At 33.2% G+C, this 25273-nt stretch overlaps 1 protein-coding gene across 1 annotated transcript in view; it reads right to left on the reverse strand.

The window, feature by feature from the left end:
- Positions 1 to 17362: 17362 nt before the first annotated feature.
- SEMA3A (semaphorin 3A) overlaps positions 17363 to 25273 on the reverse strand; it is a 200575-nt gene continuing 192664 nt past the window's right edge. Inside the window, exons 16-17 of the mRNA XM_063100149.1 lie at positions 19223 to 19365; positions 17363 to 17818 (exon numbers count right to left, since the gene is read on the reverse strand). Of these exons, the coding sequence (XP_062956219.1) occupies positions 17363 to 17818; positions 19223 to 19365 (599 nt within the window). The remainder of the gene's footprint in view (positions 17819 to 19222; positions 19366 to 25273) is intronic.

A 25273-nucleotide genomic window follows, 5' to 3' on the forward strand; every position in this document is an offset into this window, starting at 1 on the left:
ATTACTACAGTACAATCTGTAAAAATCTTTTACTTTGTGCAAGGAAATCACACAGGAGTAAGTCTCCAGGGAACATGGCAGGTGCAGGTTGGATAAAATCATGTAGCTTTTCTTAAGTTTCTGTATTCATCTGGAATGTTACGTTCTTCAAGATAATGACACATTGAGATGTCTTCGAGTTGAAAAATATGATGTTGAAAACAAAAGTAGTCAAGAAATTCAGACAGACATTTTACGATGTGAAAATAGCCTTTGCAAAATCCCTAGATACTCATATCCTACAAGTTCTTAACTTGGAAAGTTGACAGCCTGTTGATATTTTCCCCCAGTGCAAACCCATTCTCAAGATATGTATTTTAAAAAATGAATACACATAGCTAAATAGAAATTGTGCATAACATTAGACTTATGTGAGAGCAATGAGTAATCTAAATTCCTAGGAAATTTCTACATGAAAACAAAGCAATTATTAAGAGATTAGTATGTATGAAGCCATAGAAGCTACTAGTCAGCAAATTGCAAAGCAGAAAGTTACCAGGCTAAAATATTTGCTCTTAAAATATCAAAAATATTTACACAAAAACATTTTATATGAGTGCATTTGTATAAATACTGTAATTACAATAGAGAAATATTTATGTTAGTTTCATTCATCATAGAGACAGTAATATTTAGTAAGAAAATCACTGTATAAGGAGATATGATCCCTAGCATCAAAGCCTTCCACTACATGTCCATTTCTCTGTAAAATAGTGCTAAGGCTGATCTACTTGACAAAAGGGGGCTTATCCTGAATTACGTCTGAAGCTCTTTCTTAAATTATATGATCGATAAATTGTCGTAGCATGTAAACCTCTTCCTTTAAGATGCTCCTCACCTTGTATAATATATCTCAGTATCAATTATCTTATCTCACCTGATAGGTTGTAATCTCCTAGAAGTCACGGTAATATTTCCTGTGCAAAGCACATACTAAGGACTTGATGACTAATTTTTATCAAGCAAATAACTGAGATATATCAATTTCTTCTGGTCTTCCTGAACCCATTGTCAATTCTTCCATAATGCATATGAAATTAATCTTTACATGTTCTTAGTATGTGATAGATGATTGTCTGTTATATGCATCTGTTTCTGATTTATAGAGCTCAAAATTAACACAGCCAGAGAATAGCAACGGTATAGATGTGTTAGGATGGCAATTTTTCAGAAAGTGGATTTAGATTCTAATTATAGTACAAGTTCCTGAGTATCCACATTTATGAGCAGAAGTGAATAGGTCTTTCACGGAGTGATAAAGTGAAGGCAAAGTGAATTTTGCAGGCATGCAGAAGAGGCAGTCATCCCGATGATAACATTTGGGGAAGATTCCTCCTGCCCCTAAAATACTTCCCTGTTAGGGTCTTATATCATCATTTAGATTTTTTGAAATTTCCTCACTTACAGCAATTATTTTATGTATGTTAACATGCACAACCCAGGAAATTGTGAGAGTCACATTTTAAATCTGTTTGGAACAGACCTATGATATTTGTAGCATGTCCCAAGGGCGTTACTTGGTTTGCATTCTTTCTTCTTGAATCTATGGAGGATTTTGGAGAAAGACCTGGAGGCTTAATTTTAGCTTCTCCTTTTAAAAAATACACTTCAGGAAGAGAATGAGAATAATTGCATTTAGGTACTCCAATCTGAAACAGAAAAAGGTCCATGACCCAAGTCTTTATCATGCCTGAAATCTCGTTGGGTTGGCTATAAAATGAAAACTCTAAAAAGAGATTATTAAGAATTTTTTAAAATAAAAAACATCTGTGTACAGTTATTGCTACTATACAGAATAAATTATATGGAACTGACCAGGAACTAGAATATATCAGGAGTTGCAAGGCCGGAGTAGTAGAGGAATTGGGATGGCACCTATGAGTGGTGCTAGGGATTGTGTGGCTTCCTGGAACAGGTGTGTGCTGCTGGGTATATGAGTATCAGCAGAGATGGGCTCTAAGTAGTTCAGGTAATGGTGCCACAGACAGCTTGGAGTGAATACAGCTGTACAGCAGCAAAGGCTTGGAGTTGAGCTGGTTGTAGAAGAACATAAGGAATGTAAGGAGGGTTGCAGCAGGGGCACTAGACAGAAGGTCAAGGTTTGTAGGAGGAACCTACATCCATAAGTTTCCATAAGCATTTTACTTCTCTAAGTGAGTTCCCTTGAATTTTGGGGGAAAGATGGACTGTTGGGTTTCTCCCCATTGAAGTGTATGGTCCTGTGAAAGTGGAATTATAATATAATCTATCCTATGAGCTAGTGTTCTATGAAATGCAAGGATGAGGAAGATGGACAGGTATTTGAGACATAAAGACTGTTGGTCCCAACAAGCAATTGTACCTTTGAAGATAAGAATTCTATAAGATATTTGTTTTAAAATATGAATAAATAGAGAGCTGTTAATCTGAACATTTGAATTAGTCACACACACACACACTCACACAGCTTTTTAATAACAAGGTAAAATAATGAAAGATTTGAGAATCTGCATTTTTGGCTAAAAAAGCTCCTCCCTGAACCAACTCCTAAATCATGCCATTTTTCAGATTAACTCAACCTCTAAAATGATCTTTCCTCTAGCTTCACTGTAACTCTTCTTTTGAAAATTCAGATTTCCAAAGGGAAGAAATTTCTTCCTACTTTCACTTTCTGGTAATTCCCCTGACCTCTCAACTGTACGTAGCTCTTTGGCTTTGCTTTGGGGAGACATTTCTCCGCCCTGGAAGTGTCCCAGAATGCTCCTGCTCGTGTCCTCTGACTGTGCCGTGTGCTGTGTGATCCTCTCTGCAGCCCCAAAGTGGAAAGAATGAGGACTCTCTAGCAGTTCTTCTGCTATGCTGAAAAATTTTCCAATATTTCAGACTAATTAAAGCCTCAGCCACTTTACATAACTTTATGTCATAAGCTTCTGACCACTACACTGTGGTAGCCAGCACAGGATTTAAACAGTGAAGGAATACGGATTCTCCACTGTCCTGGAACAAGAAAACAGCTCCTAAGGGCTCTTTGGTCCTCCAGGAAAGTCCCGCAAATGTGCCTCAGGTCAACATCTTACCCATGCAGACCTGAGAGTGGACCGTTTGCTGTTAATTGAGATTTGAACTTTAAAGCTCTATAACATTGGGCTTGTGTCTACTGATACAGCTGTTAATGCTATATGAGATTTTTATCCAAGGGTTACCTTCTTATATTAAAAATATAAAAATATAACTTATGAAGTCATATTAAGAAGTTGAACACTCAATAGTACGATGAAAGGCTTAAATTTCATGATGCAGAGACAGTAATGAGAACCTCTTTGTTACTGACTTTATTGTGCCCTGTAACAGCTGCTCAATTAGTGCATCGTGTCTGCCTCAGAAACATTCTGGTACTTCAGTTTGCCTCCGGACTCCCATTCCCGTTGCTCCCAGTTTATCCTTTTTCCCCAACAAAACTTTAGGAGTCTGTGTTACACATCAGCAAATCAGCAATATTTTAAGATGATTTACAGAGAGCTTAAGATAAAAATGCACTTTTCAAACTCCATGGCTGGAAACTCCCCTGAGCTTTAATTTAAAATTCCTGCTTCCTGAAATCTCATTGACATAAAACATCCAGTACTTCAGTTCTAAACGGTTTTTTGAAAGTGACTTTTAATAGGCACATGATGCTGCTACTAATCAATAAACTATCTTCATACAAACAATAGGGTAGGGACTTTTTTTCCCCTTGCTTAAGGACATATATGGTTTGGTCAGAATGTATAGACCTGTGACAATTGATAGTTCAACAAGAAGTTCACGGGCTGCTTTAAACAGATAGTGTCTGTTGCTCTGACAGGCATCAGTGAGCGCAACATAAATAAATAATTTCGTTCCTTCACAGTCATACTTGGATTTGCCAGGAAAGATTATTGGGGTGATTTTCAACTATATGAAAACGTTTGTGATTGAATAACTAAGAGTAGACGTTGGTGTTTTTTGCTGGCAGCAGCAAACTGGCAAAGTTGCCGAAACCTTTGCAAATATCATCTGGTACTTAAACAATGCACACATGGATTTTATTTACGATGCTTTTCAATAACCCTGAACTTGGGATCAGTTGGTTGTAGTGTAAAAAGCAGTAGTAGACCACCCAGCATGAACTGAAAAATAAATCTTAAAAATATATGGCACGTACACATGCGTACATTGTTAAAGAGGGCTGCACTTTTAAGTGTTGGCTTCATACCTTATTGTGTTTTAATGGCACCAAAAATATTCTAAGGAAATAGCTTTTGATTACTGTTTTTGCTAAAGCTGCATGTTTAAATTTAAAAAGTCTTTCTGTTGGTAATTCACATACTTCTATGTATAGACAGTAATTAAGTTACTATAATTTCTTCATAGAATAAAGGTACTACAAAATTACTGGAAAAAATTGTTGAGAAATTTAAACAGCAACTGTCACACTGCTGCCAAACTTTAGGAAGGCTAATAGTGGAATAATCCAGGAAAATCTGTATTTTCATTACTCTAAGAAACATATAAGAAATGAGACAACAGTATTATCTACGGAGTACACTCTTTCATATCATTGCATTATTTCTCCTAAGAATATTATTTATAAGCTAAATAAAACCATTTCTACAGTTTTTTTTATTCCTTTTTTATCCATTTTTTTTTTAAAGGCAGGAAGCACAACTTTTAAAGAGCTGAATGTAGATAAATCTTCTAAGTAAAATCCTCCTACCTCCAATCTAGCCTCTGTCATTGCTAGGTCAATATTACTTAAAACACAGCTTTCTATCGTTTTTCATCACCATCATACTCAAAATATGTAACAGTTTCTATTCATCAATAGGCTAAGAAATTTTAACCTGATATTCCAGGGCCCTTACATCTGATCCCCACCTCTAGGGCCAATAGATATTGGAGGCAGGTGAGTTCTTTCTTAGGACACAGACAGGAGAAAGCCTGAATGGAGCCACTGGACTGGTGATGTCTTGACAAACCAACCACTAGATACAACAAGAATGATCCAAATCTGTGCCCTCAAAAGAGAACGAGGTCCAACCCTGTACGAATGAGTCACTTAGAGCACTGCTGCTCAAATATTATCATGCACACTCATTATCTTGGGGTCGAGCCAAAATGTTGGTTCGGATTCAGTAAGTCTGGGTTGGGTCTTACGTATCTGTCTTTCTCCTAAGCTCCCAGGTGATGCTGATGTCTGTAGTCCACACATTGGCCACATGGTTTGAGCAGCCTGGATTTTAGTGGATGGCTGACCCAAGGTGGACAAGATAAAGAGTGATCAATAACTCACATGTCTGGTATCTCCAGAAGGATTAAAAAAAAAAAAAAAAAAAAAAGGAAAGAGACAGGAAGCTAACAATTACACTGTTAATGAAAGAGGTGATACCTTTGTTCCTTTTATGGCTTTACATATTCAAAGATCAATGCACTTTCTTCTGCCTTTCCCAGCCCCTATTTTCTGTTTCTTTCTACACTCACAGCATTTGAAGCTTTTCTGCTAATTATGCTCTTAATATTTATTTTTGAGCACTCTCTAATTCAATCCTTTAATGTTACATTAAATATTGTATGGCATCACGTGGCTAATTAATACATGAAGTTGAATGTACACGGTGAGTTGTTGTATTCAGTGCAAGGCATTTAAACACAGGAGGACTGATCAGAAGCACCAAGAAACACAGAGCCTAGAACTAGATATCCAGAGGGCACATCTATACTTAAGGTATAAAAGAAAGTCTAGTTCAAATCTTCTCTGAAAATTATCTTCAGTGCTGTCTTCAGTGCATGCATACACACACACACACACACACACACACATATGCTGCCTATTGCGTTTTTAACATATTGCTCTTTTCCATTATGGACAGTATAAAATGCTTGTGTAGAGGCCTTATTTTTTTTTACCCTTTCCAGATTGTCTAATATATACAATAGCCTTTCCTGGGGGGCAGCCCAAATGATCTCTTAAAGTTTCTCTGAACAGAATGATTACACTTCAAAGGCTGCATTGTTGTTTCATCTCTTTATGCTGCTTTTTATCAATTTCCAAGATAGTTAAAGCTGAAAGACGAAAACACTTCAAACAAAAAGCAATTATTTAAAAAGAATTACCAAATAATTGAAGCCAATCAGTGTTCACACTTTTGGAACTTTTATCTTTTCCTACCAGACCTTGAAGTCTGTCAAATTTTGCTGAGAACTTCATATTAGTGAACATCTGGATCATCTCATAGTTTGGTCTTTTTGCCTAATAGTTTCTTTGTGGATTTGCCTCCCACAACACATATGGTTTATTTCTTGTGTTTATCCTGAGCTTGGCAGGGTTTTGAGGTGTCATGTCTCTTTTCATCTCTGCTTTTTAAAGGGAGTGATTTTGCATAAATTATTATCTTTCTAGGTGTGAATTATGGTAGTGCTCTTTTTCAAGTGTTCTTTAGAGACTATGAATAAATGCCTGTTTTTACATTTTCTTCCTATGAATTGTATCTTATTACAAAACTATAATTTCTTCTATGCCATATATTTTTTCAAGTTTGATTCTATTTTTGCAAGTTCTTTATCAGTACTTGCAATTGCTTAGAATATATCCCAAAGTTTTTCGTTAATGAAAACATACTTAATTTAATGTAGTCTCTTTTACTGACCCTACATAAAAAAAATCATTTTGTTTTCTGGAAGATATTTATAGAATATTGTATAGAGAAATGTATCCTTTTCAAGCTTGAAACTTTGAAAACTTTATATTTAAAAATATATGTAAGTGATTACATAGGACAAAGTTGACTATTTTATTTTAGAATACATCCTTGGGGGTGATGATAGCAGACAATAGCCCGAAAACTAGAAATTAAAAGTTGACATAGTTGGAGATTAAGATATAAGTGTCAGTATCTTAATTTAATGGGGTTTTTAGAAGATAAAAAGTAAAACACATAAGTTCTTTAACTTTAATTGGAAGCGATTTAGAATTTCTTTTGCAAATTTTGATAAGAAAAGGCAAGAAGTAGAAAAGTGCTCAAATAGATGGCATGGCTAAGGGAAATTATTGCTATTGTTATAATTAATACTTTAAAATGGGAAGAAGGAGAAATTATAGGTGCAAGAGCCTCAGACAAGGAGTGAAGGGCTAAATGCCAAGAAAGGGTGGCAGTAGACATAATCAAAAGCATTTTCTTTGGAACATCTTTTCTCATAATTATTAGGACAGAAATAGAGAAAACTGAATATGGATCAGTGTTAGCAGTGTTATGTGTCAATGTTAATTACTATCCCAACTCTATGAATAAGTTGTCTATCATCTCTCTTTTACAGATAAAAGAACTGAGACATTATGTGTTTTACAGATGGGAGAACTGAGACCCAGGATAGTTAAAAAAAAAAAAAAAATTGTCCAAAGACCCCACCAAGTAAAGGGGTATATATGGTATTTTAACCAGGTTTGCTGGCATCCAAAACCTGTTTCTTAACTGCCCTGCTGATTTGCTACTTGATTGTTTCTCTCGTCTTACCAAAAGAGGTGTTCTGTTCTTCCTAATTCAACCCAGTTCCCATTCCCTCCTTCACCTAAGATCCACTGGCATTCTTTTCCTGTCTTTCTATACAGCAGTTTCTTTTAATTATATTTACAACTACTTATCTTTCTAGAAACACAAGTAATCATGAATAAAACTTGGGTTAGAACTTTATTTCTTCCACTTTCGGTTGTGTTCACTGAACAGTTAGTTATTCAACCATTCTGTAACTCAGTTTCTTGACTGTTAACACAGGGATAAAATAGGATTTTTGGAGTTGTTATAATGATTAGAAAAGTAAACAGTATGTCTTAAACCCTTATTACTATTACCATTACTACTACGACTATAACTGCTATGGCTACTACTATTATGATATACCTGTTATGACATGACATGTTAAATTTTGTGTTGCTCTCTCTTCAGTAGATTGTGAATTTCTCAAAGTCAGAGATTAATTCTAATATCTTTCAAACCCGAGTACAGCATGTTGTGCTGGGTACTTTGGGTATGCTCAACACATGTAACATAAATGGTCTGAGGCCTGGATACCCACCTCCTTGAAACCGAGCTCTGCTTCTCTCCATCTGCCTTCGCTGATGTCACTTACCCTTGAATTTTTCTTTCTGCATGCCAATAAAACTTTCCTGATCTCTGACATTACTTCTGTGGGTCCCAGCCATACTGACTCTTATCCATCTTGTTCCATTCCTGTCATGTGTCATAATGAGGATGAAGAAAAATGGCTTGACAGTAAAAGAACAGGAAATCAGAAGGTAAATAATTTCTGGACAGAAAATCTAGGTTGTTGACTTCCCTGAAGGAGAGAAATGAGGATGTGATTAAAGAGGGACATTATGGGTGTTTCAAAGAGAATGGTCACATGTTTAAACTAAGTAGAGAGTAGACAGTGACCATTTTATTACTCTTTAACTGTACAGAGGTTATATTCATGATTTCAGATATGTATGTGTGTGTGATATACTTCACAATGCATATTAGGGTTAAGGTCTTCACAAGAGAGCAGTTAAAAATGAAAATGAATTCAATTTGTTATCATTCTGGATGATGACTGGAGGTAGATTGAAGAAATAGTTAATTAACTGTGGATTCAAGACATTAGATGGGTCATTGGTGAGTATGTTAAATTTTGCAAAATGAATTGCTAACTGGAAGGAAAAATGTGCTAGAAATTGCAGAAGATGGAAGACAATTCTGGAAATTAGTGTATAATTTAAGAAAGGATAAGAAGAGAATAATAATAAGATGGCAAGATCTTCAAAAAATGAGTTTCTTTTCTTTCTTATTTTTTTCATTTTATTTTTTTAAGTTATAATTTCAGCACAAAGTTTTAGAGGTGACAGTAGCTAGACAACAAGAACACTCTTCTTCTCTGGAGACTATTTCTCCAGAGAACATAACAATATAGAAACATTTTTTTAGAACATTATTATGTTAAACCAGTGTTTAAAAGTTTTAATGAAATATACACAGTTGAATACCATATGGTATAAGAGAAGTGGCAAAATAATGCAGTAAGAGATAAAAGAGGCATCCACACAAAATTGGCATTTCTGATCTATGTTTAATACTGAATCTTAGATTTTGAAATAATCTTAGAAATAGATCAAATATATTAATGAAGACCAGGAACAAACTAATTTTTTGAGGTACTATTTTAAAGTGGAAGTTAACCAGACCGTGGTGTCTACTTTTAAGGGCAGTTGTGGTTCCACACTTCACTTCCACCTGGATAGTACATGGACCAAGGACTGCTTTCCTAGAAGGTGGGACTGGGAAACTTCATAAACAAGTGGCAGACCAGAGAACTTAGAATTTCAACAAAATATCATTAATACAATTTAGAACTTCTGAAATTTTCTGTTATACTACTTTAATTTGATGTTTTTAGATCAAATCATATATGCACTAAGTAAAAGCAATTTATTTTATAAATTATATAAATTTGAGTATTGAAGAGTAAGAATCTACATAGAATTTTATTCTGGCATGTATTGACAAAAGGTATCGACACTTGTTATATCCTAGGAAGCAGCGATTCGGGGAAAATATTTACGACATTGCTCTAGCTACATAATTGGTATTAAAATAGCAACAATTTTTAAATTTTGCTTATGGAATGTTATGTGAAATTTTTGTGCAAGGATATGTTTCTCGCCAAAGTATCCATTTTAAATTGTTATTAAAAATTAAGATTTTTCTAACAAAATTATTTTAATTTACATATCATATGCATATATGATTCCAAAAATATTTTTTTCTTTACTTTGTTCATCTAATCAAGAATGAGAAGAAAACTCATTTTGTTTATTTAGTATCCATTCTAACATTCTGTCTCTCTTTATTATTATTATTTTTAAAAATTTGGCCTCCTTTAAACTGTTCAGGGAAGATGCATGAAGAAACCAATTGCTTTTTCTTTGATTTTTTATTTTTATTTATTTATTTATTTTGGTTAAAGAAATTGAATCATAGACTTCAATTTTTGTATTTTATAACTGAATACTTAACCAACTTTTCACTGGTCCATTCACCTTCCATAGCAGTTAAGATCTTATGTTGCCAAGTATTCAAGTTCGATAAATTCTTTCCTTGGATGAACATTATTTTTACACATCCAAACTAAAATAATGCTTCTTGCAGTAGTAATTTATTAAAAGCTTAATTGATAGTTTATTTTCTCTATGTGATGTAATGTGGTGGTAAATGTTCTGTTCTAATGGAATCAAATCACAAGATTGTAATCTGGATTTTAAAATTTGCTAAATGTTAAATCTAAAGGTAAACCACTTATTAATTTCCTGTCCTGTAAAGCTGGGTAATAAAATGGCCCTATTTCACATGAAGAAGCTCAGATGATAACACAAAATATATTGAACATAATAAAAAGATATAAAAAAATTAATATTACTATCATCAGCCAATAACTTTGGTACAATGTAATAATGCTTCCATATGTCTGTTGATGTTCATTTTATTTAATATTATAATATTAAATTATAATATAATACAATACATAATAGTATATGATATATATTATATGTAGTAGAATATATTATGAAGAGTTTCTGTTCTAAGCTTTGCTATGTATTGATATAAATCTCATAAATTTATAAAAAACATATGAATATTTCCTTTAAATAAATTCACTAATATTACTTGTCCATAATGAATGTTGAGCCACCTGGTAAGACATAATTTTTATAAACCCTGTCTAATGACAAAGAGAAGTTTAGAAAAAGGCCAGTATAGGGCCGAGCCTGTGGCGCACTCGGTAGCGTGCTGCGCTAGCAGCGCGGCGACGCTCCCGCCGCGGGTTCGGATCCTATATAGGAATGGCCGGTGCACTCACTGGCTGAGTGCCGGTCACGAAAAAGACAAAAAAAAAAAAAAAAAAAAAAAAAGAAAAAGGCCAGTATAGAAACAATTACATTTTATATTTTAACCTTCACTGAAGGAAAGAAGATATGCTTTTTTTTTTTAATTATAAGGAATTTTGTAATTTAGGGTATTTGTTGTCTGCTTTTTAAATTCTGGAGAATTCAGGAAGTTTAAAGGACAAACCTTAATAATGGCATGTTTCTAAAAATGATAACCAGACAATTGTTTTGGTCAAAATATAAGATTTTTCTGGGGAAAAAAAAATTTTTTTTCGGATGCTGTATAATGTTCATCAGGTAATTATTTAACTTGATTTCAAGACTAAATAAAATGTAAATAGTTTCAACATACATGATATTAGGGCCAAAATTCATGCAAAGAAGAAAATGAGCAATGATTCTGAAGTTGGTAGATGACAACAATGTACATTTGATATATAGTTGCACCATTATAAATCAGTATCTAAGTGGAGTTTATTGAATGATATGAAAGACCTAGACAAACTAATTTGCTCATGTTTATCAACTATTTAAAACATTGTATGAATAAAAGAAAATATTTGAGGAATAATAAAATTGTCATTCTTTTTTTGAAATTTGAGAATGTCAACTCCCTGAACATTGGGATGTATTTTTTAAAAAGTTCCTAATATGGAAAAGCTTTTGATTATAGACACAAACTATGTCTAAAAAAGATTAAGCTGGAATTAGTTATCAACAAAACAAACAAAACTTTAAGAACTAGGCTACACAAATGATATGAATTTACAAAACTTTTACTTGAAGTCTAATTCTTCAGTGAGATTTACAAAGAGGCGATGGAAGTTTAAACTTCAAAATTACCCAAATTGTGGTGACTTGAACACATTTATGAAAACTTTTGCTAAGGTACTATATAAATAAACATTGTATCAACAAGTAAAATATTTAGATTAAAAGACATAAAATACAATCTTTAGTTATATGAGAAAAATGGTGGTGCGGAGCTGATAAATTCAAGATGAAAGCTAGACCTCTTTTTTTTTTTTTTTTTTAACATTTTCTACTTTTGTTTGGAAAAAAAGGAGCCTTTCCTGTCCACTGTGTGTGCTAACTCACCTGCAGCATTGTTTAGCCATGAATTACTCCATTACGCCTTTGAACAAATACAGACTTCACATTTTAATGCTACCTTTGCTGAAGTTGTGTTGTGAGCCATTTTGCTAATTAGCAAGGCAATGTTGGAACTCCTGGACAATGTTGGAACTTCTAACACTAGAAGAGTGAAATAATGCTTTAGGTAGGTGAAACATAACAGGACCTTTCATTTGAACTAAGTTAGTGCATAGAGGAATCAACCTGATGAAGCCAGCTTCTCCCAGACATTCATCTGTGGAAGTCTGAATTCCAGCTGAAGCAGAGTGGCTTAAACTAGAGAAGAAATTACAGAATACACATTAGTTTGAAGATGGTTGTGGGAACACTGCCCAATGCTATGACTCTAGTTGAGTGAAAATAATGAGGTCAACATTGGGAAGGAAGGTAAGGAGAGCAGGAGGGTTGTGGAAGGTGGGGGGATGTAGGAGACAGAGCATCTGACACATGATACCATGTGCAAGGGATGAGAATGTGGGGTACAAATGATAGAGGGCAAGAAATCAAAATCCAGGAAAAAGAAATGCACTATTTTGACTCATAGTAGTGGAACATCCTACTTTTCTTTACGAACTCTGTGCTCTATCCATTTGGAATACCTGTTCCCAGAACGAAAGCATTTTTCACACCTCTCCTTCTTTCTCCTTATTTCCTTTGACCAGATTGCCCTTCTCTTTCTTGATTTAGGCAAATCCAACTGTTATTTCAATTCACAGCTTACATGTTACTTCTCTGAAGCACTCTCCATGAACTCTCTCCTCAAATTAATTCCTCCCTCCTCTTTGATACCATACAACTTTTATTGTGAGCTCATATTTGGCACTTATCACATTGTAACCTGGTTCTTTTCAACAGAGATTTATTGAGCTCCTTTTCTGTGACAGGCAATACACTAAGCACTGGGGACAGAGATAAATTAGATTCAAACCCTGCCATCAAGGAGCTCACAGTCTAGAAAGGGAGATGGGATGTAAACAAATTACATCACTGTTGTAAGTGTGGCAATAAAAGTATATATGAGGCATGGATTTAGCACAGAGAAGGCAGTTAATATTATCTAGGCAGGGGAAGATCAGGAAAAATTTGTCAGATAAGATGATGGCAAGTCATGTCACTGTCTATTTCCTTTATTTCATTTTAAGTTTTCTGAGGACAGGGGTTATGTCTCATTTCATCAGCTAACAGTGCCTAGCACATGGTAGATAGTCAAGATCTATCAGTGGAATTTACTTCAACAGGTAAGAAACTAGTTCCAAAGGGCAATATGTCTAGAAGAACAATATCTATATTCAAAATCATCTTTTTTTGGGTGGGGGTTGGTTCAGTTTGGAACCTTTGCCTCCGCCTCTGTGTGCCTCCATGTTTTGAATGAAAAACCAAGCTGTTTTGCTTGGTTAGGTTGATTGTGAAAATGGCCTGGCTGTATGAGATGCCATTTCTGCTACCTCATTCCCTCTTTAATTTATAGGTCTTCTTAATCTATTAATTAATAAAAATGTATGTTTCTTTAATTAATAATAAATTATTAATAAAAATGTATGTTTCTTTAATTAACTAGCATAAGGAAATTGTTAAAAATCAAATAAACTAATAGGCTTTTGCAGACTTTTTGAAAAATAATGTTTTCTTCTTTATGGAAGTGTGTATTTTGCAAACATCAACACTGATTTTAAATAATTATTACAGACAATTAAAAGAAAAAGCATGCATGTCTTTGGCATTAGGTCAGTTTATATCTAATATGCTGTTTTACAATAAGGTGATGTTGAATCCAGTTTGTTTAGTGTGTCTTTGAAACCATTAAACCTGATAGAGTTACATTAAATTGAACGCAAATTGTGTTTAATAAATGAATCTGTAAAACCAAGATTTCAAAATGTTACACTAATGGCTCCATATTAATAAAATGCTTGCTTGTGACCATCAGGATAGGCAATTTTGATAACAATTATCTGGCATCTTTGTAGATTCTGAATGAGACCAAACTGATTATGATAATGACACATTATAGAGTTTCATCCCCATATTTCCTTTTTAGGTATGACATAAGAAAGAACAATATTTAATTTAAAGGGCATAAAAATTCACATCATCACCATAAACACAGAATTCGGTTTGCAGATGACTACAATGAAGAAATATGTTAGCTAATTATGTAGCAACCTGACTCTGGTTCTTAAAATTTTCTAAGCTTATGTTCTTTAACACCATATGTTACAGGGAACAGTAAAGACATCTGAATTCAAATATTTTGAAGTAATGTGTATTTAGCAACTGAATACATGCTAAAAGGAATAATTTACAGCAGCAGTTTCATTACATTTTTCTCTCCAGTTTTCTAGTTCCCATCTGAAATGAACTGATAAATACAGATATGGGACATATTTACTACTACCTGGCAAAAAACATGCGTATTGAGTGGGCACACACCTTCTGCCCTTAAATAGTACATAAACCACCTTGTCACCTGTGGGGGAGAATCTTGCATTTTAGGATGATGTTGATCACATTGAAATGGAGTATCTATAGAGTGTTGTATTTTACACTGTACTTTCTCTTTTTTTTTTCAAAATTATTTACATCTCTTTTGCCTAATGTGTAGGTAGCAAAAATATTAAACACATACCATTGAAAAACCACTAAATAATACATAAAAAGAAGCATTAAGTGTGCATTTACATGCGTTTACATTTTACATTTGATTTCAATTGGGCCATGATTTCTTTTCTGTGATGAGTCTATTCCATACCTTAAGACTGATGTTATAATATGCTTTAGGTCACATGAGTCGCAAACAAAGTTTCATCTCTGAAAATACATGCATATGCCAAAATCTATTAAAACTGAATTATTAAAAGGGATATTTTTCGTGCAAACTGCCCCCTTTCAATACAACTTGGCAGAAGCTTATGACTGTAGTAAGTTATTTATCTGCAAGTGATATCTATGATTTTCTTCAAATACTTAGACTTGATGGTTTATAAAGACATGCCAGTAGATTTGTTTGTCTTTGTTACTTATTAATTAAAGTCCAGACTTTCTTTTCCACTGGTATTTTATAATGCTAAGCAAAAAAATTAATTCAGATTTTGGAAGGCATCCATGAAGTTATCGTACAATCTCTATCCCTTTAAGTCTTTTATTTTTAAAGACTAATAAGAAATAAGATACTTCTGTTATTGTGAATAAATTTGTTTCAGCTGCAAATTTAGAATAAAATGCAACACTGAATTTTAATACAATTAAGATACTCTATGAAAATATAAGAATGACCTATTTTTGGAGAACTCTTTGTTCTTTGATTTATATTTCAAGCACTATTTTCCATACAGGAGTGTGTCCTTCATATAATTTAGCAATTCAGCTACCATTTGAGGATGATTTCCAAAAGCAACATCATATTAGTCAATGGAGCCTAAAATTGAATGTCGATTATTTTTAGGCTTTTATTTGAAACAAGCATCAACAAATAGTTTAATCAAAGTAATCATTAAAACTGAAACATGAGCTTCCATCTGTGAAATATTTCAGCTGATAGGGTATAAAAATTCAATATAGTCTGAGGTGAGAAATGAATGCTGAGCTAATTAGAATCCCAAGACAGCTATGATTAGAATTTCAATGTCTTTCCATTAATTAGCAATAAGATCTTTCCTTTGCATTTTTGTACACGATGAAGGACATAAGGAGGGATTCCTGAAAAGGTGAGTGCAGTGCAAAAGCAACCTTATTATAATGCTGAAAGTTTTACTTTCTAGAAGCCAGTGGTTTTCCAGAAATCATCTTAGGAAAATGAAGGAGGAAAATCCTTAATTAACAATATTTTACCTTATTTTGTAAGTTGTTGCAAGAAACAAAAGTTGTACATTTTTTGAGGTGTGGGATGTGAACTGAAAAATAGTTTGTATAAAAGCCATGCCTGTTGACAGGAAAATAATCATGTGTTCCTTATACAGATAATTATCTTAAGATGAAATAGAGGCAGCTGAGGCCAATATACATGGTTGGGAAATTTGCCTTTAAAGTGTTGCTCTGAATACCATTGATATCATCAATCTCTCCCTTCTTAGAAAAATTGTGATAGATATAATTCCTAGTGGAATCATGAGAGAGTTTTTAAGTCTCAAATATCATGCAGGGATTCAAGCACAGAATTAATAGACATTTTCTATAAACACTATATCAAGACAATGCTTATTACTTTCATGAGATATGCAGTTACTTTTCTCTTCATTGATCCATTAGATATAATAAAATGCATGTAATTGTATCTTCCCTTTTTTGTTGTTTAAATGCTCTGTTTTGCTAAAAACATTATGAAGGTTAAAATTAATTTACATAATACTTAAAGAAGGGGAGGTGTGAACAGCTTCCATTTTTCGATTTCTTCAGAGAAATAAAGCACAATTCATATCCTGGTTTTAGAAATTAACTTAATGGTGTGTATATGTTTCTAGAACAATATCAGCTATCTGTCTTATGGAACCCAAAACAAAATGTCAAAAAATAAAATAAAATAAAATAAAAAATAAGCAGCACACAATTGGAACTTTTAAAACACAAACTATATAGCACAGTAATTGTAAGACAAAAACCTACTCTAGCTTAGAAAACAGCTAATTTTTACTGCATATTTGTCATGGTACATTTAAATTATAGTTTTAATAAAATACATCTTTAGGTCAAAGCTGAAAGAAGACATCAGTAGTAGATCAGTGTATTCCATATTTTCTTCTGGATGATGGATGGTTTATGTTTTTTCTATTTCCATAGACCATTTTGTTCAGTACCATTGTACTCCTCCAGTACATACAAACACGATTTCTGGTAGACAAAAAAATATCCTGGAATCCAATTATGTTGGAATATTCATCAGCTTAGTAAATCCATGCAGTTAATTTTAAACTTTTAGTTCAATAAAATGGCTTTGCTGATGCAGTTTTTCTCCTTTTGATGTCAATATGGCAAATGACATTTTTATTTCTCAGGCAAAGAAGAAAGTGAAACCTGTACAATGAAATCTCATAGGAAGCATTAAGTCTGCTAAAGTGAACATCTGTGTTCAACTGTGATCTCTATTAGGTGTTGGTATTAGGAAGAAAGCCTGTTAGGAAAGTTACTCATGGACTTAATTTATAACTTGTGGAACTCAGTTGAATTTCCCACCATTGTAAACATCCACATAATGCCATGAAAAAAGTTCATGTATATTGCATTATTTCCAGTTATTGTCTAGGCAAGTTTCTGCTTGTTTGAGGTTTCTAGAGGTAATGCAGCTCAGACACTCCTGGGTGCCCTCTCAAATTCGTGGGTCCTCCTGTTTCTACCTTTCTTATTTTCCTGTAAGTGCTTCCATTTGTTAGTGTTCCCTTGGGTGTGTCCTGGCCTTTGTCGACGTTGTTTTCGGTCCCTTTTCCAAACTTGTTCACAGAACTCATCCATTGTGTTCAGGTTGGGGTGGTTAATGAGCTGCATGAAGTCTCTGTACCAGACCTTCTGGCTAGGTGTCATGCTATTGGACAATTCTTTGGTCTTAGAGCCATCTCCATCATCATCTTTATGAAGAAGTTCCTCCAAATGCTCTGTGTCAATAACTTCCAGGGTTACTTTAAGAAGAGTTTGCATGAACCCGTGTTCCACGGCATGACAGAGGTAGTTGCCCGAATCCTTCCTCTGCAGACTCCGCAGCAGAAGTCCTTGTTCTGTCCTGATGATATGATCATCCACTCTGATCTAGCAGGAAAAACAAGTAGCATAAAATATAAATATTTACAAGAAATGTAAGGTCTGAAATTCTGTGTCAGTAAAAATTTAGATTATGCATTGAGGCACATTTTAACAGCTAATAAAATTTCTAATTCAGGAGAAATGGAAGCATTTTCTCATCAGGGAAAAGAGGTATAATATCTGTCAATTGTTTTTAAGACACATCGGAAGATAGTGGTTGTACTACTGTTTTAATAGAATTTCTTATTATAATAATTTAAAACATTCAAGATAACTGAAGGGAAGAACAAAGATATACTTTATTTTGTGTATTTGAAAGTACATATATAAATATAGAAGAAAGTTAACATTAAATATTCAAATTGAAACTACAGAAACATGATAGTGGAAAACAAGGAGGCATTAAGAATGAACTCATAGTAAGATTTGAAAAAATAAAATACAAAAAAGAAAGCAGCAGTTGAGAGAGCAGAGTAAAATATGGGATTTTGTGCTTTATTATTTATTAAATTTACTAGATGTGAAGTGACATAAATATGAAGACATGCTCTTGAATATACGTAACCTCATTTTTATTTTGGATAAAGTTTACAATAGAGATCTTGAAAAGCCTAACTTGATAATGTATAAAATCAATCTTGACATTTTTACAATGTGGTTATATAGTATGAAAACTGCTTAAAATAATGTTTTTTAATAAAAATAATGGGAGATTTTTGCCTTTATATGCATATTATGCTTACAAAATTGTCTGCTTATAATATATTTTACAAATCAACTAGATAGGCTGGTTAACCTTATTTAAAGCTTTAAAAAAGCTTTAAAGGCTTGGAGTACACACTGAGATTTTCTGTATACAATTCTTTACTTTTGCAGAAGAATTAGTGGATCCACTGAGGAGGAAGATCTGCCCAATGCTACATCAATAATTTATATCAGAGGTGATACTAGGATCTCAGATCCTTCATCCGAAATCTACTACTCCCTTCTCCCAACCTCTCCTCCCCATTTGAGGAGGAAGCTAATGGAGAAAGGAAAACACATTAGGATAACAGAACTAATTGAACAAAAGGTAAGAAGATTTGATTTTGTGTGTGCACAAATATAGATAACATAATTGATTTGTAGATAAAACAGTAGGGAATAAGGAAACTCCAAAATACTATATGTCCCCAAACTGATTCTGGGACAGAAACTCTTGCCAGGCCTCCTTTGTTTCTCCAACTCCTAGCAACAAGCCTGTCACATAAGCAGCCTTCAATAAATATTTGCTTAATAAATGAGCTCTTGATAGGTTAAGAAAAAGACAAGGGTTATCACTATTTTTTTCTTTCCCTCAAGCCAACAATGCTGAGATCATTTAACAGTATATGTTAGACAGAAATAACCTAGTCCGTTTCATTTGTGTACCTCTTCTTTTCGCTCTTCATTTCGCCTCTGGAATTGCCAATAGACCAGTGCTCGCTGTGACTTAGGACTGCATTCCAGGAATGTGCTACTATTTTCTACTCCATAGATGATTCTCTCTTCAAGGCTGTGGCCATGGTGATTATCTGGCGGGTGGTGAGGATATAAAATGAGAAAATGTTAGAGAAGTAATCTTGACTTTTAAAGTGTTTATCTGAAAACGCAGGAGATCAGTTGTTGCCAAGTTAGAAGTCTTCTTCAAATTGATTGAGGATGGCAGAAATATCAGGGATGTAAGGTTTCAGAACACAAATGCCTACCTAAGTAGTTTCATTCATTACCTAAGTAAGTTTCATTCATTTTTGGTATGGGTTAAATAAAGCATATACAAAGATTTGTCTACCAGAAAATAGCATTACATTAACAAAATCAGTGTGCTGTATAACTAAACATCTTTATATGCCACAAGAAGACTCTACAAGAAATTATTTTCACTGCTAAACTCTATGCTCTGACTAATGAGGCCAGTTTTGTATTTTATACTTCTCTAGCAGAAAAGTTATTGGACTGGGCTTTTGAAAATAGGGATTGGTTTCTGAGAAAGTATTTTGCCTCTTGGTATTTGTTTTATATCTGTAAAATTAAATTCACCAACCAATAATATTTATCTAGCATGTTACAGAAGGTAAAGTTCAGAAAGTTTATACTTCCCATCAAAAACCCCTAAATAATCCATAAATTTGTTCTGAATATCAATTGGGGTGAAATGTTTGGGATGCTCAGAAGAAAGATGCATAATTATAATGCAATGTGGTTTCAATTGTCCTTATTTTAAGATGACACATCTTTTATTATTTTCAAGAATTAGGCTATGTAATATGGCAAGAATATATGATAAAATGCAGCTATAAGAAAACCTGTTTCCTGATTAAGTTTCTATTGTTTTACCCTTTATGTAACCTCTTTCAATGTGGCAAAAGAAACACAGTTCAGATCAAAAGTAGGACACAGGGAGTCTAGGTAAAACTCATTTAGAGAACAAAACTCCTTATTATCTTTTATAATCCTGTTTTCATTATGACATCCTGTACAATCTGGAACTCATTAAATTAATTTAGAAAATAATAAAATATATTTTCACGTGCATAGAAAGCTGACTGTGTAGACAGATGAAACATTTTTGCTCTCCACTTCAAACTCAGCTAGAGTTTTTTTTTTAATTTAAAAAAATGTTTCCCCCCCTTTCTTGGCATCACTTTGACAGTTTTACTCTTGTAATAATCAACTGAGTACTTTTGTCTGTCATAACCAATATGATTTGCTCTCACTAGGTTTAAAGCTTTCCAAAACGTTGCTCCCATCCAATCCCTTGTGCATGGCCTATGTCCATCTTCTCCCACCCTTCTCCTGCTACAGTAGAGCTTCTGGTATCCATATGGTATCCACATCCCATCTGCAAACTCTAGGAATGTCACCCTCAGTACCTGTTTCTCAACTGCCCTAGGTGTGAAACAAAACTCTTCTAATGTCAGGAAGTATCTCTTCTTTCATATTGAAAAAACCAACCCCTTGGAAATAGGAAAAAATAAGAAATGACAGAAATGTAAAGAAAAAACCATAGTTAACTGATGCCAAGTCATTTTTTTTTTCATATTGAAGATGTATATCTTTGTGTGTTGATATCTACATTGAATATGCTATTTTCCTCTGAAATTATTAGTGCATCTTGAATTGAATAAATATGGAACGTGTTGCTGTGCTAGTCTGCAAGTCATCTGCTTCAATAAATAGAGGTGAATTGAATTGCTATGCTCAACACGGGCTGGAAAATCTCCTGTGGTTCAAGAACTACCATGAATAATTACAATGGCTTGTCACAAAAGTCAGTACTATTTATTTGAATACTTGCTTATTTATTTATTTATTTATTTATTTATTTAATTTATTTATTTTTGCTAATTGTTCTGCAGTTTAAACTTGGAGGGGGGTTGTTAAGGAGAAATTGGTAAAGGGCCACAAAAAATCTTTACATTGTGTAATGATAAAATAAACTCTTTATAATTGTGTGATGATAAAAGAAATTTTTTTCCTTTTTATGAAGAGATCTTTCATTCAATCTGTATATATGCATGAATCATAATATATATGAAAGCATGATAACGTAGAAAAACTGGATTTAGGAACAAGCAACATGGTGATCTGCCAATGTCTTTTTTCTCAACAGCCGTGTCTGCCAGACCTACTTTTCTCAGGGAGAAATTTATTATAATAACTGACTTGTCTCTCGCCTAACCTGGTTAAGTTGTTCTCAAAATCTACTGAAATATAAAGTATAAGTACGTTATTGCTCTCAAACATAGAACCCTGTTTAAGTCCTTCAATACATTAGTTGGCACGTGGTTAAGAAGAGCAGTGAAACTTGTATACTAGGAAAGAAGAAGAGTGTTTCAATAAAAATGCAACATCAATGGGTACTTTAAAAAAAAATCACTAAGTTGTCTTCTTTCCAATTAATTTAATCATTCTAGCTGATCCATAAAGATAGCTTTCTGTTAAACTTTCTGATAGTCCTGAGAAACCTGTTTCGTTTTTATTTCTTTCAAGATCTCCTTTGGTAGTAGAAAACTTTTCCCAATGTGCCAGAAAAAATTAAAAATAAATCATCTTAATAGTAAATGTTTTCTTATATTTTAAAATAAAATCATTTTATTTGCTACATCTATATGGTGGAATCTAATATAAGATGTTACTTGATTTAACAAAGAATTTGTACCTAGCTGTTTTTAACTTAATACAGCAATATTTCATGGTCTTCAAGAAACATCATGGCATTCAGATACTTTCTCACCTGAATAAGAAAAGAAACACAGCTGGTTTATTGGCTTGGTTCCTTTAGTTAGTTTCTTTGATAACTAATTTTTCCAATACCTTAAGGTATCATTATCCCCTAAGTGACCCTTCCTTTCTCCCTTTTGCCCCACAAAAGGAAGAGCAATATCTTCTAGATAGTAACCAGTGAAGCTAAAAGTCCTGTCACATTAACTGTCAATCACAGTCAGGATACACAGGTACTATCATATTTCATTGGTTTGAGATTCTTAGATTTTATGTTTTGTTAGATTCTGCTGCCATCAGAAATAATTATAAAAAGTAAATTTCCCTCAAAAACAGTTGTTTCTGTTAATTCTTCTATAGTAGAATATTTCTACCAAAAAGCAACTTTTAATTTAGGACCAGAACTTCCATTTAAGGCAGCCTCAGCCAAGCACCCACATGTTTTGGTGCTCAGGTGTAATCACCTGCAAATGTATTTCTGTTAATTTCCCTCACCTGTCACCTTATAAACAGATACCTAATAAATATTTTTAAAATAATGATTAGAAGGCACTCAATAAATATACATTCTCTTTCCTGATTCTTCTACCCCAACCACTTGCATAAATTTTGTGCAACATAAAAAACATTAGAGATCCAATAACAATGTATTTTTCTCTCTTTCTCTTTCTCTGCCACCTTTTCTCCTCCCACCTTCAGAAAAATTTACAAACAGAAACGATATTTTGATACTTGTCTTCTAACCTTATTAAATTCTTCACACTTTAGGGGGTATCAAGCATACTATTAATTTGATTGTTTATTAAACCAAAGACCTCTGCATATAAATGATAGCATAGTATAACTGTACTCTATGTACTTTTCAGGGGGTATAATATTTAACACGCAGTACCCAATATAAATCAAATTCTCAACTGAGGAAATATTGTTGACTGAATATTTCCTGAAGGATATAAAATCTTACATATTCAGGGTAAGTGTAATCCTAAACATCCCTCTGAATTCAACCACCAATCTGAGAGCAGTTTACATGGAACACATTGTGTTAATTGCATTAAATAATTGATTTTACCGAATCATATTTGGTGGAGTCCCAAGGCCTATGTTGAGGGAACTCATAAGCAATAATCTATGGTGTTACTCACTGTATTTACGTCACAATATTTCCGAGTATGGTGTTTATTGCATTGTAATGTTTTCTTTATGTTCACTTTTGGGAAATTTTTCCTACTGGTCTTAATTATTAGGAACTACCAATATTCTCATGAACAACTATTTTTTTTTTAATGAATTTTGTGATCATATTTTCCCCTCTACATTGGCTCAAAAGAAGTCATTAGATAAACTTACGTCTTACTCTTACAACTTCTTGGTAAACATGTTCTTGTTGTCTGCTGCATGGTTTTGTTCTCTGCCAGTATTCCTGCTTTGTTTATGTGGCATTATTGCTATCTTCATATTAACTTTATTTTTTTTAAATCAAAAACTTCAAGTTATCTTAAATATATTACTAGGTCATTTAGCAATTACAGACAATGTAAAATCTTTATCACCCTTTTCATATATTTTTGTTGTTCTTAAAATATATCCATATAAAAATATTAGCATGATGTCTACACATAGTAACACTCATAAATATATGAGGTGATATTATTCTTATTGCTGTTGTTGCAATTGTTTCAATTGTTAATTCAAAACTTAAAATCCATTATTGAGAATCCATACTAGGACAAATTATGAACTTCTTCCCAACATCAATCTTACTTTCCCACCATCATCGAAGAAAATACATCCTCTTTTATACTTCCTAAAAATCTCCTTTTACTTATCTCTTCAGAGTTCATGTAGTGTTATTTGATACAATCATTATTAATCTGATTATCCTCCTTCAAATTGTGTGTTCCATAATCCTGGCAGAAAGGCAATCATAAACCCTTAGTTGATGTTTGCTGAATGGCAAGTGTAGGTAACTACAATAAATTGAAAGGCCAAATTTCATGTATCTTTGACATCCTCAGGACACAGAGTTATTATAATTACATAAAAGAAATAATTAAAAGTATAATCAATCAAAAAGGGCAAACAGTTTATAACCCTGATTTTGATAGAATACTAAATTGAACTGCTGGTGGATGTAAGAATTTCAAATCTTCTAAATTTGTTAAGTTTAATAATGTTACAAAAGTTAATTTGAGATCTGGTGGGAATAAATGATGACTAATTAAGTGGACTCCAAAATAAAAAAATTCCAAGTATGGAATAATAGGAAAAGCAAGAGATTAAAGAAGTCATATGAATATATTTTCACATCTCCAGAGAGACCTACCTGTACCACTAAAGGATGTCCAGGCCCACAAGTAAAATACAGATTTGCAGAAAGAAAGCAATCTCACTCTAAACCATTTTTAAATACATTTCACACTTAGAAAGCAACTGTTTTGAGTACAAATTTTGTCATGAAAATTACCAGTAGACAAGGAGGGCACAGTTGTTAAATTAGCAAAATGAATTCTTATGGGTTCAACAATTTAAATGGTCAGAGCAAAATAACTGAGAGCAACAAAACATTAAAATTATTTTAAAAACACCGCAGTGTGTTTGGATAACACAATGTTACAATATGTTGCAGCTGTTAATAAGAAGTAATGTTTTTAAGGAAGCAATCTTCAATTAATCATTTCCTCTTTTAGTGGGATAATTTATGGAAATGAAATGAGGCTAATAAACCAGAAAGAATGGGAGGAAAGAAAGAAGTTAAATAAATTGCTTCCTTTTGTAACAACAAAAAAAGTCACGATATCCATCATTTGGCCAGAAATATCATGTTGCTAAAGGCCTTATTTAGCATTTGATTCTCTTCCAATATAGCAGAAACAGAAGGCATCACATTTCAGCTTTTATTTTCCTCTCCATCTTAACCCCATAAATGTCTCCCAAGATTGAAATGTGAATAATGCAACAATCTTAGGAAATTTGATGCCATGAGAAAAGACAGAGATGGATGAGGTAGTGAGCCATATATGTATTCATTCAACTCTTTGACTTCTGTTATCAATTTATCAATATATCTTTACTAAAAATTGAATTTCATAATTAGTAAATATAAAAGTAAAATTTAATTTAGGAGTAGGCGAGTGGATGCAAATTATTTTAGATGTTTATTTAGGGTGTTTAACAAATACAGTTATTTGCTAAACTACATAATGAGAAATCAAATTT

This window comes from Cynocephalus volans, chromosome 6, assembly GCF_027409185.1.
Source record: "Cynocephalus volans isolate mCynVol1 chromosome 6, mCynVol1.pri, whole genome shotgun sequence".
NCBI lineage: Eukaryota > Metazoa > Chordata > Mammalia > Dermoptera > Cynocephalidae > Cynocephalus > Cynocephalus volans.